We start from the raw sequence: 16,916 nt of genomic DNA on the forward strand, positions 1-16,916 counted from the left end.
CACTTTTTGTCTGCAAGGGGAAATACAGGCTGATACCAGATGACATTAGATCTTAAACAGGTTCCCAGAAAGAAAAGTGACTTAACTTCTACCGGACATAGGCCCAGTGCAATTCCAAACTTACTACAGGCTCATAATAAGTTTATTACATAAAACTCATTATATAACAGCCAAAATGGTAAATCCATGAGCTCTGAAGCCAGACTATCTAGGTTTGAATCCCTGCTCCACCACTCAGCACTTTTTAAGCGACTTCCTAACTAGGGGCAAGTTACTTAACCTCTCTGGACTTCTGTTTCCACTTGATGAAATCAGGAAAGTAATAACATCCATTTCACAAGGTTACTGTGAATCACAGGGTTACTGTGAGGAACTCAACTATGCAAAGTACTCAAATTATACTTGGCACATAGTAACCACCGAATTAACTATTTGCTACTACTAGCAGTACTATCTCTCATTACAGCTTTACAATAAACTAATGAGGAAGGTACCATTTTTTTTGTTTGTTTTTGAAGAGACAGTCTTGTTCTGTCACACAGGCTAGAGTGCAGTGGCACCATCACGGCTCACTGCAGTCTTGACCACTTGGGCTCAAGTGATCCTCCGACCTCAGCCTCCCAAGTAGCTGGGACCACAGGTGCATGCCACCATACCCGGCTAATTTTTAAATTTTGTTTTGTAGAGACAGGGTCTTGTAATGTTGCCCAGGTTGGTCTTGAACTCCTGGTCTCAAGCAATCCTCCCACTTCAACCTTCCAAAGTGCTGGGATTACAGGGATGAGCCACCACGCCTGGCTGGTATCATTATTTTTACCACTTTTACTGATGATGAAATTGTGGTTTGCAGAAGTTAGGTAACTTGGCCAAAGACCTTTGGTGAAATTAGAGTCTATCTGATTCCAAACCCAAGCTCTTAATAACTCCATATATTGCTTCATGAAGGCCAAGAACATAAAGCTTTAGCAACCAGGCAATGGGAAGCCACTAAAGGATTCTAAATGGGAATATGAGTCATTAAAGCAAGGTTTTACTTGCAATAGAAAGGAGAATAAACCATAACAGGGACCAGGAATTGGACGGGCTGTATGCACAGAGAGCCAAGAGAAGCTTGTGAAAAGGTACTGGCTGGAGGTGATAAGGCCCTGAACTAAGGAGGACAGCAAATGAAATACAAAGAACATCAAGAGAAAAACACATGGCAAAGGAGAGCTCAACAGGTGGGTTCCTGGGGAAGCACAGCAAGTGATAGAGTAAAGGGAATGACTGGAACCTGGTCAGCTATCCCTGACTCTTAAGAAGAAGGTCTACAGTGAAAGCATACTAAGAAAATACTAAGAAAATTGGCCTGCTCTGGCTTGTTCTGGTAAATGATGTAACTGTGTCAGTCTGCAATAAAAAATCTTCCTAGTACCACCCAGGAGAAAGAAACACTGAAAACACAGGCTGAATCAAAGGGGGTGAAGGGAAACCTCAGGTAAGTAGATTATTAACTGGGATATGTAATTTCTTGAACAACTTACTACACTGAAAGTTCTGCTTAAGCTTAAGGGAAAAAAAATCCAGATTCCATAATATTTTTCTTAAATAAAGATGGATTCACACACAAAAAACCAAAACCAAACCAAATCCCATTAACACTGCATATAAGAACAAAGTACAGACCACATTACAGGATCAAATTTTCAGCATGAATTTTTCTGAACTAAAGAAATAATACAAGAGCTCTTTCTAAATTTCCACAAAAAACAGGGTACATGAATTTCAGTGAGGATAACACATGCATTGGTCAGGTGTGGTATAATCCTAGCAACTTTGGGAGGCTGAGGTGGGAAGACTGCTTGAGTCCAGGAGTGGCCTCAAGAGACCAGCCTGAGCAATACAATGAGACCCCATCTCTACAAAAAAAATAAAAATTAGCTGGCATGGTGGTGCATGCCTGCAGTCCCAGCTACTAGGGAGGCTGAGGTGGGAGGATCACTTGAGCCCAGGAGGCCGAGGCTGCAGTGAGCTGTGATTGACCACTGCACTCCAGCTGGGTAACAGAGCAAGACCCTGTCTCGAAAAACAAAAACAAAATGAAGAACACACGTTAACTTATTTAATCTTCGGTTCATTCAACAAGGATGCACTGAGGTTCCACTGAACCTCAGATTTTCGTCTTTCAACTTACAGACTCTTTCAACTTGCTAAGGCTAGATTTTGTTTTTCTTCTCTGGAAGATAAGATAAACATCAATGGCTTATCTGTGAATTCACCATTTTTGTTTTTTTGAGATGGAGTCTTGCTCTGTTGCCCAGGCTGGAGTGCAGTGGCATGATCTCGGCTCACTGCAACCTCCACCTCCCAGGTTCAAGCAATTCTCCTGCCTCAGCCTGCGAGTAGCTGGGATTACAGGTGCGTGCCACCATGCCTGGCTAATTTTTGTGTTTTCAGTAGAGACGGGGTTTCACCATACTGGCCAGGTTGCCATGATCCGCCCGCCTCAGCCTCCCAAAGTGCTGGGATTACAGGTGTCAGCCACCGCGCCTGGACAAATTCACCTTCTTACACACTAAGCCTAAAGGGTGGTGGTGTTGTCAGTCACTTAAGGCAACAGCAGGCCACTCTGAAAGCACGAGGTTCTGGGAAATGATGGAGCCTGCGGGAAATACATGCAGGCAGCTATTTCTGAAACTATTCAGTATTTGCTAGAATATGTAATTCCTTTAATATTTTCAAAATTTATTAAAAATAATTAGGAGATTCTTTCCAAGTTTTAACAATATAGTTTTGTTTTGTTTGTTTGTTTTTTTAAAGAGTTTAGAGTTGCTGCTAAATGTTACAAATAATACAGTAGTCTTATCTGGGGATCAAACAATTCCAGTTAACATCTAATTTCTACCCTCACCACATAACCTCTTCTACATTAAAGTTGTTCATTTGAGATATTAGCCTGTCGAAATAATGAATAAAAATGCTACTATTTGAAAGCTAAGGGCAAACAGATTCAGTACTAAACAAAAGTTAGCCACAAATCTAGGCCCACATGTAAACCTAGCATAATACTATATAGAAGCACCTCAATCCAACTGACATAGAAGACACTGTAGTGAACTTTTCTCTCTCCAGCCCTCTTCTCAAGTAACATCGGTAGTGTTACAGAATAAGCTGCCAATTTTCCGTACAAGGCTGGGCGCAGTGGTTCATGCCTATAATCCCAGCACTTCAGAAGGCAGAGGCAGGCAGACTGCCTGAGCTCAGGAGTTTGAGACCACCCTGGGCAACATGGTGAAACCCTGTCTCTACTAAAACTATAAAAATTAGCTGGGTGTGCTGGCAGGCACCTATAGCCCCAGCTACTCAGGAGGCTGCAGTGAGCTGAGATTGCATCACTGCACTCCAGGCTGGGTGACAGAGCGAGACTCCATCTCCAGAAAAAAACAAAAAGGTCCATACAAAAGGAAAAAGTGAAGAGATGAACATACAGGTAGCCTAAACAAAGTTATCTGTATACAAATTCAACAGAAATATCAAAGATGCTTTTACTACACAAATTTAAACTTCAAAATTTTTATGGGCAATAAGAAGAATACATACTGATTCCATGCAGAAAACTGGAATGGGCAAACACTGCTAATTAGGAGGAATTCTTCCATCCATGCATACTTTCATTCTACAGATGTTTACTAGAGCATCATCTCTAAGCCTGACCCTACTTGAGGGTTTTCTTCTGGCAGGGCAACTGAACAAAACACACATCTAATACAGTTATTTCTACATGAGTTAAACATTTCCATTTTTTCCACAGCTTTACTGAGGTACAACTGACAATAAAAACTGAATATATTAGTAGTGTACATGTCTTGAAATATGTGTACACTGTGAAATTACCACAAACAGCTAATTAACCTAATCCAGTATGACAATAATATAGACTCTGTGTGTGTGTACATGATGAGAACATTCAAGATCTACTCTGTTAACAAATTCTAAGTGTACAATACAGTAATGTTAACTATAGTCATCACGCTATTAGATCCCCAGAATTTAACCACTTTATAACTGAAAGTTTGTACACAACTCTTCAATTATCTATTACTCACTCTCCATCCAAGGATACTTAGTAAATAAACCCAGTAAGTTATTTCTTCTAAATTACTTCCTAATGAATTAAGTGGGATTTTTTTAGTAAAGATATTGAACAAAAACAACTTGATTGTACCATGTCACATACCTTAAAAAAAAAAAAATGACATGCAAAAACGTATGCCTGACAATTACATATTTCTCCCTTCACAATAAAAAATGTCATTAAATACTGACTTAGTAACAGTTCAAAATGTTATGCACTGATATATATGTAATACATATATTACATATATTATGCACTGATACATATGTAATATATGTACATATTCGTAAACAGCAATCATGTTGAAAGCCTAGCCAATAAGGTACTAGGGCCTAGGGGCTGCGTCAAAAGCCTCACCTGTCGAATGATACTCTTCACACAACGTACTGGGAGGCCTTGATAGTTGGATTTGATGATCCACTTGAGGAGATGGTGGCCAAGCACTTCGAAGACCATACAGACATCTGGGACACAGTTAAGGATTGTTTGTGGATGCACTGCCTGGAGTGAGGCAGTTACCGAAAGCAGCATCATTGTGTCACTTGCAAAGCACTTACTACTCTATAAAATACAACATCAAAACTATCAATAATACCAAAAGTGAGCAAACATTGTGTCTCACTTAAATAACAAGCACTGACATTACTAAGCACAGTGGTTTCCCAGTATCTCAGGTAACTGGTTCCAGGACTGCTCTCGGATACCAAAATCCACACATGCTCACCTCTTCAGTAAACTGGTGTATATACATATAACCTATTCACATCCTTCCATATACTTTATTTTTATTTTTTTTGAGACGGACTCTCGCTCTGTCGCCCAGGAGCGCAGTGGCACGATCTCAGCTCACTGCAAGCTCTGCCTCCTGGGTTCACGCCATTCTCCTGCTTGAGTCTCCCAAGTATCTGAAACTACAGGTGCCCGCCACGACGCTCAGCTAATTTTTTGTAATTTTAGTAGAGACGGGGTTTCACTATGTTAGCCAGGATGGTCTCAATCTCCTGACTTCATGATCCGCCCGACTTGGGTTCCCAAAGTGCTGGGATTACAGGCGTGAGCCACCGCGCCCAGCCCATATACTTTACATCATGTCTAGATTACTTATAATACCTAATACAATGTATACGCTCTGTAAATAGTTGTTATACTCTATTTCTTAATTTCTATTACTTTTTACTGGTGTTTCCCAAATGTTTTTCATCCAAGGTTTATTAAATCTATGAATGGGGAACCCGCAGATACAAAGGGCTAAGTGTACTTACTCTGTGTCATGTATTATTTCACATGTACTCCAAACAACCTTAGGCAATAATGTAATTAACCCCACTGTAGGCATGAGGACATGGCACTTTCTAGGTGTAGAATGCACTTAGAAAGTGCCAGGTGGCTGAGCCACACTACTGAAGCCTACACTGAGCTGCACTCTCACCCATCTCAGCACACTTCCTGGAAATCGGCCTAATGAAAAAGGCAAAACTGAAACCTCCTAGGAACTGACAAGAAACAAATACAGAGCTTCAGTATCTTAAGTGTCCTAACTGCCTGCCTAAATTTCTACTTGATAAGCTACTTAAAACAAATTATAAAATAAAAATTTAGTAAACACGGTTAAGACCTATTTAATCTTTTCCTTTAATAATACCTTACATTATACAACTAGATCAATTTTAATACTATAGGCAGGTGTTAAGAATGTATGATCACCATATTTAAGACATGGTATTAAGACTTAATCTATAACAACAACATCTCAGGAATCTGGATTTTCTTTTCTTAAAAAGACAAGGTCTCATTATGCTGCACTGGCTGGACTAGAACTCCTGGGCTAAAGGTATTCTCTTGCCTTAGCTTCCCAAGTAGTCAGTACTACAGGTAAAAACCACCATGACCAGCTTAATTTTTTTTTTTGAGACACAGGCTGTCACCCAGGCTGGAGTGCAGTGGCGCGATCTCAGCTCACTGCAACTTCTACCTCCCGGGTTCAAGTGATTCTCCTACCTCGGCCTCTCGAATAGCTGGGATTATAGGCGTGTGCCACCATGCCCAGCTGATTTTTCTAGTTTTAGTAGAAACAGGGTTTCAACATGTTGGTCAGGCTGGTCTAACTCCTGACGTCAAGTGATCTGCCCACTTTGGCCTCCCAAAGTGCTGGGATTACAGGCGTGAGCCACCACACTTGGCCCCAGCTTAATTTTTTTAAAAAACAGGTATTTCAGCCTTCACAACTACGACACCTCCAATTTCATTATATATTCATATCATTTATACAGGAAGATTTCAAATGGCTCTGAAACCTTTTGAGAACATTTTGTTCATCCCTGGAGTCTTACAGTTGACTTTAGAATCAAAAAAGTAGTTGATTTGATCAACTATAATAACTGAATATGCTACATTAAAACAGTATTATTTTAAATATTTTTAGTGAAAAAGAGAAAAATCTTTCTATCGTGTTGAAGGATGTAAGCGCTACAGATTTATGCGCAGATAATCTAAAGCCAGAAGTTTCTTACTATTTCCCAGGATCATTACAAAAATGGCAGATTAGTTAAGGACTAAATTTAGCAGCAGGCATAGGGCGAGGCCCAGGATATCCAAAACATAATCTAAGTCTTCTCAAAGCACTGGCACATCTGGACTATGATGATTACTTAGCATTTTGCTTCAGAGTAAAAATACCCACTAGAATGTGTATTTCAAAAACCTCTATTTACCCACGAATTAAGTAGTTTCTCCAAAGAAATGTTCTGTTAGCTGTCCCACGAACGACCCTGCAGGTTGGACACAGAAGAAGTGACTGCTCTGCCGCTATCTACTTACCGATTTATCTATCTAAAGGGAAAAATATACTCAGGAGTTAGCAGAAATTAACTGGAGAAAAAGAATGAGGTAACATTAGCAGCCACTGGTACGTCCTAGTATACTCAAGATGAATTTCTAAAAGAAATATGAGGGATTTTCAAAAAGTTTATGGAAAATGTGTATTTTGTGTATATATGTGTATATACATAGATTTCAAAAAATTTTTTGCACCAAAATAAACTCATACTAGTTTGTTAACATATCTGAACAGGATCTAGTTTGAGGCACTCACAAGATAACATACCAGTTTGAAAAAAGCCTCTACCAGAGCAACATGAATTCTAAAATCGAAGCAATAACAAACATCAAAGTTATGATGAAGCTTGAGTGAAATCACTGATACTTTATGGTAAGTTTAAGGGGACAATATCTCAAAGAAATCGGCAGTTTTCAAGTCAAAAACCCGTTTTAAGAAGAGATGAGATAATGTTGAAGATGAAGCCTGCAGTGGCAGACCATTCGCATCAATTTGTGTGGAAAAAGTTTGCGGCTGGGCGTGGTGACTCACACCTGTACTCCCAACACTTTGGGAGGCTGAGGCGGGCAGATCACCTGAGGCCGGGAATTCGAGACCAGCCTGACCAACATGGAGAAATCCCGTCTCTAAAAAAAATTAAAATAAAAATATAAAATTAGCCAGGTGTAGTGGCACATGCCTGTAATCCCAGCTACTCGGGAGGCTGAGGCAGGAGAATCTCTTGAACCTGGGAGGCGGAGGTTGTGGTGAGCCAAGATTGCACCATTGCACTCCAGCCTGGGCAACAAGAGCAAAATTTCATCTCAAGAAAAAAAAAGTCTGCACCCTAATTGAAAAGGACAGATGACAGAGCAAACAACAGCCAACACCACAGACATCATGACTGGTTCAACTTACGCAATTCTAATTGAAAATTGAAGTTGAGCAAACTTTCCACTCAATGGATGCCAAAATCACTGTTCCCAGATCAAGACAAGAGCAGAGCTTTCAATGGAAATTTTAAACAGGTAGGATCAAGATCCTGAAGCATTTCTTCAAAGGACTGTAACAGGACATAAAACATGGTTCTACAGTATGATCCTGAAGACAAAGCACAATCAAAGCAATGACTACCAGGAGGTGGCAGTGGTCCAGTCAAAGCACAAGTGGACTAGTGAAGAGGAAAGGACACTGCAATGGTTTTTTGGTATGCTGAGGCATGTTGCTTGTTGACTTTATGGAGAACCAAAGAACGATAACACCTGCTTATTAAGAGAGTTTTTTGAGAATGTCAGCGAATGCTTTAGCAGGAAAATACCTGAGAAAACTTCTACTGGGAGTCCTTCTCCACCATATAAATGTTCCTGTTCATTCCTCTCATCAAATGAGAGCAATTTTGTTAAGAGTTTCAGTGGAAACTCATTAGAAATCCACCTTATAATCCTTATTTGGCTACTCCTAATTTTTGTTTCCTAATCTTAAAAAGGGCACCCATTTTTCCTCACTTAATAATGTAAAAAAGATTGCACTGACATGGTTAAATTCCTAAGACCCCTGGTTCTTTGAGGGGCAACTAAATGGCTGGTATCATCATATACAAAAGTGTCTTGAACTTGATGAAACTTATGTGAGAAATAAAGTTTATGTTCTTTATTTTTATCTTTTAATCTAGTTTTTCTATGAACATGGTGACATTCCCTCGTATAAACACCTTCTCAAATATATGGAGTGAAGGAAATGCTTCCCTAGTTGATCATGACTTAGTAGATGCATAAACTGGATGTCATTCTGGAGTTTAAATCTGGGAAAAAGCCTTATCCTTAGGCTTCTGACATTTGTGAAAGTAAAATATCAAAATGGTGGATCTGTTCCAAACATGATATAAAGAGCAAAAAATCTGAGAGAAGACAGAAGACCACAGCTATTGACACAACCTAGCACCCATCATTCATGTGCCTCTGAGTAAGTGGTCCAATTTTCTTGAACCTTGGAAAACGAAAGTACCGCCTACCCCAGGCACACAAATGGCTATCTCAGAGGATCCAACACCCATATGCAGAAAAAGTATTCAGGAAACTGAAGGCATTATCTCTTCTCTTCATTTTTGCTTTCTTCTCTGAGCTACAGGTTTTGGGATACTTTGCTCTCTGTCACTTCCCCCTGGAGCTACCCTTTGCCAACTCCTCAGGTAGAAGAAGGATAACATGCCAACCCTTTCTACAATCCTAATTCACTTCCTCCTGAGTCCCCATCAAAACCAACAAGCACCCACATTAACTTAGTAGTATGGTCAAAACTGATATTCTCAAAAAAGAAAGGAAAGTCAAGAGACACCTTCGCTTGTCTTCTTCCTAGACACACTTCCAAAGACAACTAGTATTAGTGACAGGTGAAGCCAGCTGGACTTCCTGGGTCGAGTGGAGACTTGGAGAACTTTTCTGTCTAGCTATTGGACTGTAAATGCACCAATCAGTGCTCTGTGTCTAGCTAAAGGATTGTAAATGCACCAGTCAGCACTCTGTAAAAACGCACCAATCAGTGCTCTGTGTCTAGCTAAAGGATTGTAAATGCACCAGTCAGCACTCTGTAAAAACGCACCAATCAGTGCTCTGTGTCTAGCTAAAGGATTGTAAATGTACCAATCAGTACTCTGTAAAAACGCACGAATCAGTGCTCTGTGTCTAAAGGATTGTAAACACACCAATCAGCAAACTGTAAAAACACACCAATCAGCACTCCGTGTCTAGCTAAAGGATTGTAAACACACCAGTCAGCACTCTGTACAATGGACCAATTGGCGCTCTGTAAAATGGACCAACCAGCAGAACATCGGTGGGGACAAATGAGGGAATAAAAGCTGGCCACCCAAACCAGCAGCGACAACTTGCTCAAGTCCCCTTCCACGTTGTGGAAGCTTTGTTCTTTTGCTCTTCATAATAAAATCTTGTTGCTGCCCACTCTTTGGGTCTGCACCAACTTTAACAGCTGTAACACTCACGGCGAGGGTTTGCAGCTTCATTCCTGAAGTCAGCAAGACCACAAACCCACCAGGAGGAACAAAGAACTCTGGATGCGCCACCTTTAAGAGTTGTAACACTCACTGCGAGGTCCGCGGCTTCATTCTTGAAGTCAGTGAGACCAAGAACCCACCAGAAGGGAACGGACACATTAGGAATAAGGTCATCCTTTTTAAAACACATGAGAAACAACTAAACTTATAGCTGACCAAGAAACACTTTCCTCTATTAAGAGTCACTAACTTCTGTCAGGATAATTCAAATACTTTGTATCATATTCTAACAAGAAAGATAAAAATGTAAATTGAACAAATTAATCTTAAACTGAACAACTAAAGTAAGTGAATACAGACTTAGGAGTAAACAATATTGTTAAAAATGATTCAAATATGTCTTTAAAAATTCATTTTTGCAATACCAAGGAAATCTGAATGAAGAAGTCTCCAATACCAAGGATACCTGATGCGATATCAAGAAATTGTTAATGTCTTTGGTGAGTTTTATGGTTATGTTTAAAGGTTCATATTTTTTCAAAGATTCACAAAGATATTCATAGAAGTAAAAGGACATGACTTCTAGGATTTGCTCTACAATAATTCAGCAAAAAAAGATAGATGGATCAATTATGGCCAGACCAGGACAATTATTAAACTTGAGGGACAAATTTACAACGATTTACTGCAGTATACTCTCTCTTTCATATAGGTTTGAAATTTCTCCCAATAAGTTTGTAAAGAAAAACAATAAAGGTATTTTCTATCAAGCACTGGCTTATCTCAGATATATCAAGGAGTATAGAAAATGCATCATTTTACTTTTCCTAAACTTTTGCAATATAGATAACTGGGAATAAAATCAAGAAAACCAAAATGTTTCCATATTCACCTGACAGAAAAATGAGCCTCTGGGGACAATTACTTGAAAGGCTCAGTTGTATAATTCTGGAAACAGAATGTGGCAACTACTAGTACTATTCAGAACTAAGAGCAGTCAAGTGCTACCTTGGGATGTGGACATTTACAGAGCACTTTTCCTTTTATCTTAACCAATGCTCCATTCTCACATGGTGCTTTGCAGCCACTGGGGCACACACAAATTGTCCTTGCGCACTGGTTTTCGAAAGTTTAAAACACAAAGAAGTGTTGCTGATGTATGCTTTTATTTACCACTACAAAAGAACTTTACCACAATTAACAGGAAAAAATCATTAATTCCACACCAAAATTAAGTCAAGTTGTTGTGTTAAAAGTAAGTTTCTAAGATGCTACTATACCAAATACCCCGAAAAGCCATGCAAACCATCCTAAGTGGACTACTTTATAATACTTGACAGCGTTCCTAGAGAGTTTATGTTGAAGGTGATACAGCAGAAAACAGAGATTATAGGAGCTTGAAATATTTTCATTTGTTAAAAGGTAAAAATATAAATAAATCAGGAAGTAAAGGATACGTATCCCATTCATGCCTGAAATCTTGAAGTCGTCAATGAGCTGGACCACCATGTCTTTGTTTGGGTCACTGGGATCACTTTCTCGAACCTATGCCAAGAAAAAGGAATGCGAGAACACAGAGTTTAAGACAAAGCACGTTTTCCCACTATAACAGCAATACTGTTTAAATACAAGTGTGTTTTAAAATAAAAAATCATCACAAAGTTATAAAGAATAAACTTGATTTATTTTCATTTTTATTTTTTATTTTGAGACAGAGTCTTGCTCTATAGCCCAGTCTGGAGTGCAGTGGTACAATCTCAGCTCACTGCAACCTCTGCTCCCAAGTTCAAGTGATACTCATGCCTCAGCCTCCCAAGTAGCTGAGATTACAGACGCCCACCACCATGCCTGGCTATTTTTTTGTATTTTTAGTAGAGATGGGGTTTCACTATGTTTGCCAGGCTCGTCTTGAACTCTTGACCTCAAGTGATCTGCTCACCTTGGCCTCCCAAAGTGCTGAGATTATAGGCATGAGCCACCATGCCCAGCCAAACTTGACTTTAATTTAGTATTACCCAGAAAAACCTCTCTGTAAAATTTTAAGTCATTAAATTTTCTTATATCATTCACATTTTTAAAGTACTTACACATTTGAGCAATTTTATTTCATCCAAGGCTGTCTCCGTATAATGCTGGGCACTTTTTACAACTTTCATTGCAACAAATCTTTTCCCCCTTTAAAAAAAAAAAAAAAAAGTATTTATATTATCAGTGAAAGAAATCATTAGTATTCAGGTTGAGTATCCGTAATTGGAAAATGTAAAATCCAAAATGCCCCAAAACCTAAAACATTATGAGTGTGTCGACATGACGCCACAGTGTAAGATTCCAACACTGACTGCAATCAAAACTCAGTAAAAGCTTTGTATATTGCACAAGATTATTTAAAATGTTGTATAAAACTGCCTTCAGGCTATGTATATACGGTGTATATGAAATACAATGAATTTTGTGTTTAGATCTGGGTCACATCTCTAAGGTCATTGTGTATATACACAAATATTCCAAAATCCAAAACACTTCTGGTCTCAAAGCATTTCAGATAAGGGATATTCAACTTGTATGAGATCTATCCAATAAACAGAAACATAAGCTTTCCTTTAAAATAGTACTTTTCAAATAGTGGGGCCACATTAAATAGTTGTATGGGTCAAGACAGTCTCTTTTATGCTTTGTTGTTTTGTTTTTTCCCTAATTAAAACAAGACTAGAAAAATACCAGAATTATCACAAATATTACTCACCAACCTAATAGTGAAAACCACTCTCCTCTAACACTTTTGTTTCAGAACACACATATACACGCACAAAATACATGTGTGTATATATATATATATATGCGGAGTAGCAATGAAGCTTCTTACTATGTGTCATGGCTTTGAAAAGTTAGAAACGACTGATTTGAAAAGCCTATACACTGAAAAGCCTATACTATACATTATGTTTGTCTGATATGGATGAATTACTAGAAAAATAATATAATCCCAATGTAAAACAATTTCAGTGAATTAACTTTGAAATAAAGCTGGAAGCAAGTAATATTTTAAGATTTCAAATGAACTTCAAACTAAGGCAGTGGGGCAGAAAGGAATCTAGCCAGCTGAGGCAGGCCTGTGCTAAGCACTTCACATACCTCAACAAAGCAGTGGTGACCCTCAGCCATACCTTCTTAGAACACATATGTTGAACTACTCCAGGAAACAAATGCACAAATGACAAAGAACACTTACTGCATATCCCAGCACAGCCAGACAGTAGAGAAGTGCCCCCATCCAAGCTTTCTAATAACATGATATCGGCCATTGAAGAGGTCTCCAATTTTCACTGGATGATAGCCACCTTAAAAACAAAGAAAAAAATTCAAAATACTGGAAAAGTAGTAAAAACATTTCATCTCTTTTGTCAATTCTTGATATCATTAAAGAAAGCTCTACATAACACATGCAGACTAAAACACGTTTACTAATACATTTTTTTTCAGGAATATCTTTCAACAAGAAAAAGTGTTGGCTGGGCGTGGTGGCTCACACCTGTAATCTCAGCACTTTGGGAGGCTGAGGCAGGTGGATCACTTCAGGTCAGGAGTTCGAGACTAGCCTGGCCAACATGGTGAAACCCAGTCTCTAGTAAAAATACAAAAATGAGCGGGGCATGGTGGCAAGCACCTGTAGTCCCAGCTACTTAGGAGGCTGAACGGAGAGAATCACTTGAACCTGGGAGGTGGAGGCTGCAATGAGCCTGAGCGAAAAGTGTGCAACTGCAATCCAGCCTGAGCAAAAAGTGTTCTATCAATTCCTATTAGACTTCTTGTTTTAATTTAAGGAGGCAATGAACCATCCAGCACACCATAACAATAACTTGAGGTTCCCTATTTACTTATTTTACTTATTTATTTTTAAGACAGGGTCTCACTCTGCTATCTACACTGGAGTGCAATGGCAAGATCTCAGCTCACTGCAACCTCTGATTCCCAGGCTCAAGAGGTCCTCCCACCTCAGCCTCCCAAGTAGCTTGAACTACAGGCACACACCACCATGCCCAGATAATTTTTGTACTTTTTGTAGAGACAGGGTTTCACGACATTACCCAGGCTGGTCTTGAACTCCTAAGTTCAAGCAATCCGTAAGTCTCCCCTCCCAAAATGCTGGGATCATAGGCATGAGCCACCACGCTTGGCCAAGGTTCTGTATTTCAACCTAGGTGTGTACGTTATGCACACACCAGCTCTTGGTATTTAAAGACTTTTTTCTCCTAAACAAGTTAAATTCAAATCTTTTTGGATACGTACAAGAAAACTGACAAAAATAAACAATCTTTACTCTGTATAATTCTGCATGCATCAATAGTTGATTCATAACTAACTAGAAACTGTACAATGCATGTCTTAATTTACACTCTAATAGGGCTTGTTCCTCTCATCACTATTCTGCCAACTTCTAACTCCTGCCTGGAAACATTCCTTACAAATGAAGAAATGAGGCGGGGCACAGTGGCTCATGCCTGTAATCCCAGCACTTTGGGAGGCCAAGGTGGGCAGATCACCTGAGGTCTGGAGTTCGAGAGACCAGCCTGGCCAAGATGGTGAAACCCCGTCTATTAAAAATACAAAAAATTAGTCAGATGTGGTGGCAAACGCCTGTAATCCCAGCTACTCGGAAGGCCGATGAAGAAGAATTGCTTGAACCCAGAAAGCAGAGGTTGTGGTGAGCCAAGACTGCACCGTTGCACTCCAGCCTGGGCGACAGAGTGAGACTCCACCTCAACAAAAAAAAAAAAAAAAGAAAGAAAGAAGAAGAAGAAAGAAAGGAAGAAAGGAAGAAATCAGTTATAGAGGGATAGAGGACACCCTATTAAGGTAGATTCTTGAGGGGAGATAGGGTGCCTCACTGATATCTGCCACGAGAAGTTCTTTGCTTTGCATTTTTAAGCAAAATAAGCAAGCTACAAACTAGCACAGATAATATGGTATACTTTTTGTGAAATACAGAGGATAAGATTTTAGCAATGGACATTCCTGGGTATAAAATTACTCTTACTCTCTTTATCTATATTTTATTCTTTTTAGCTATGCTTTTTCAATTTCTTCAATTTTTCTAAAACAATATTTTACTACTTTTTTACACTGGAAACAGATTTTTCATTCTTTTAACATTTGCTTTTTAATTGTAAAGACATCTATTTCTCTTTTAATCTGCAGAATTCTTACAAATTACTCAGTAAAGATGTGGATGGCTTGTGCCTCGTCTTAAGAGGTCTAAAGCAGGTGTAGGAAGTATCTAACCAGATCCTTCAATATATTCCCAGGGGGCTCTCAATAACACGTCAAGAATATATTTATGAATATTTAAATTGTGTTGGATTATTCCTATGTGAAGCAGGAATGTGACCAGCTACTGAGTTCCTGAGATTCTCACCCTTCTATTGCCTTTGCACTTGCTTTTCCTGGATTTGAATCTCAAGGTGTATGACAACATTTTGGCTAAATATATAACCTAAATGATAGTGAATTAGGAATAAAATGTAGCAAATTATTAAATGTCTTACTACTTAGATTAAACTAAAATTAATTTAAAAAATGAGCTCTGAGTTTATAATACAGTTATTTATTTATTTATATTTTTTGACACTGAGTTTTGCTCCGTCACCCAGGCTAGAGTTCATTGGCCATCTTGGCTCACTGCAACCTCTGCCTCCTGGGTTCAAGCTATTCTCCTGCCTCAGCCTCCCGTGTAGCTGGAATTACAGGCTTGCACCACCACACCCGGCTAATTTTTGTGTTTTCAGCAGAGTCAGGGTTTTGCCATGCTGACCAGGCTAATCTGTAACTCCTGACCTCAGGTGATCCGCCCACCTTGGCCTCCCAAAGTGCTGGGATTACAGGCATAAGCCACCACGCCCAGCCTACAATACAGTTTTGAAACCATTAAAATTAACATTCAAAGCAGGAAATGAAACTGTTTATCCAGTATGAATTAGGAACACTGTGCTAGGCACTTTATTTTCAAAACCATGTTCCATGAAACAAAAATAAACTATAATATACTGCAGGTGTTTGATAGGGGATCGGGGCAGTGGGAAGGAAGAAGGGAGAGGTTCTGTTAGAGAAACACAGTGTTGAACAAAGAAAACCAGATTTCTTGACCATAGGCCTAATGTTTTAATACAGAGTGAGAACCTTTAAGAGAACAGAAAATGCTGCGTATTCCTGACATATGTGTTCATGGAATTATTTCTTCAGAGACCTAGTTGCATTTTATAACACAAGTATTTAGGAAAGACTGATCTATCATAATTCTTGAAACCACTCTACAAAGTAGATGGTATTTTTACACTGCTACAGAGAACACCAAGTATCACAGATTATGAAGTACTAGGTTCAGGGCTAGAAACTAGGTCTGACTCCAAAACCCATGTTTTGTCAACTAGTAAGAAATACACTCCAATTTTAATAACTAGAGGACTGCTTCCTGGTCTTAGTACACAGAAAACATGGGATGTCTTAATTAAAATCTATATACTACTTAAACATACAATATTGCTAATATTTAAGTCTCTAAATTTAAAAATAATTTATGCATAAAAAATCTGTATCACACTAGTATATGTTTCAGATTCAAATTCTCAATTAGCCAAAGTGTGTACATGTGAGCAAAAACAGAGGAGCACTATTTCCAACGTAATCACAGCATAAGCACAGCAGCTTCTTTCCTCAAGGGCTTTGAAAGCTAACAACAACAAAATTACTAGTGGAGTACAGTATCCCTGAAGCCCTCAGTCTAGCTAAAACTATTATCTCTATAAAAAGGCAAACTACACAAGAGATGGGGGCTAGCTCTGTCACCCAGGCTGGGCAGTAGAGCAGCACAAACAGGGCTCACTGCATCCTCGAACTCCTGGGTTCAAGCAACCTTCTCAACTCAGCCTCCAAGAAGTATATACCACCATGCCTGGCTAGTAATAACATTTTTTTTTAAAAAA

At 39.1% G+C, this 16,916-nt stretch overlaps 1 protein-coding gene across 15 annotated transcripts in view; it reads right to left on the reverse strand.

Annotated features, from left to right (window-relative positions):
- SRPK2 (SRSF protein kinase 2) overlaps nucleotides 1-16,916 on the reverse strand; it is a 287,057-nt gene that overhangs the window by 42,705 nt on the left and 227,436 nt on the right. For all 15 annotated transcript variants that reach the window (XM_007982492.3, XM_038004326.2, XM_007982496.3 and 12 more), the window contains 4 exons: nucleotides 13,169-13,277; nucleotides 12,027-12,114; nucleotides 11,397-11,484; nucleotides 4,472-4,578 (listed from right to left, as the gene is read on the reverse strand). In XM_007982492.3, coding sequence (XP_007980683.1) covers nucleotides 4,472-4,578; nucleotides 11,397-11,484; nucleotides 12,027-12,114; nucleotides 13,169-13,277 — 392 coding nt within the window. The remainder of the gene's footprint in view (nucleotides 1-4,471; nucleotides 4,579-11,396; nucleotides 11,485-12,026; nucleotides 12,115-13,168; nucleotides 13,278-16,916) is intronic.

This window comes from Chlorocebus sabaeus, chromosome 21 (genome assembly GCF_047675955.1).
Source record: "Chlorocebus sabaeus isolate Y175 chromosome 21, mChlSab1.0.hap1, whole genome shotgun sequence".
Taxonomy (NCBI): Eukaryota; Metazoa; Chordata; class Mammalia; order Primates; family Cercopithecidae; genus Chlorocebus; species Chlorocebus sabaeus.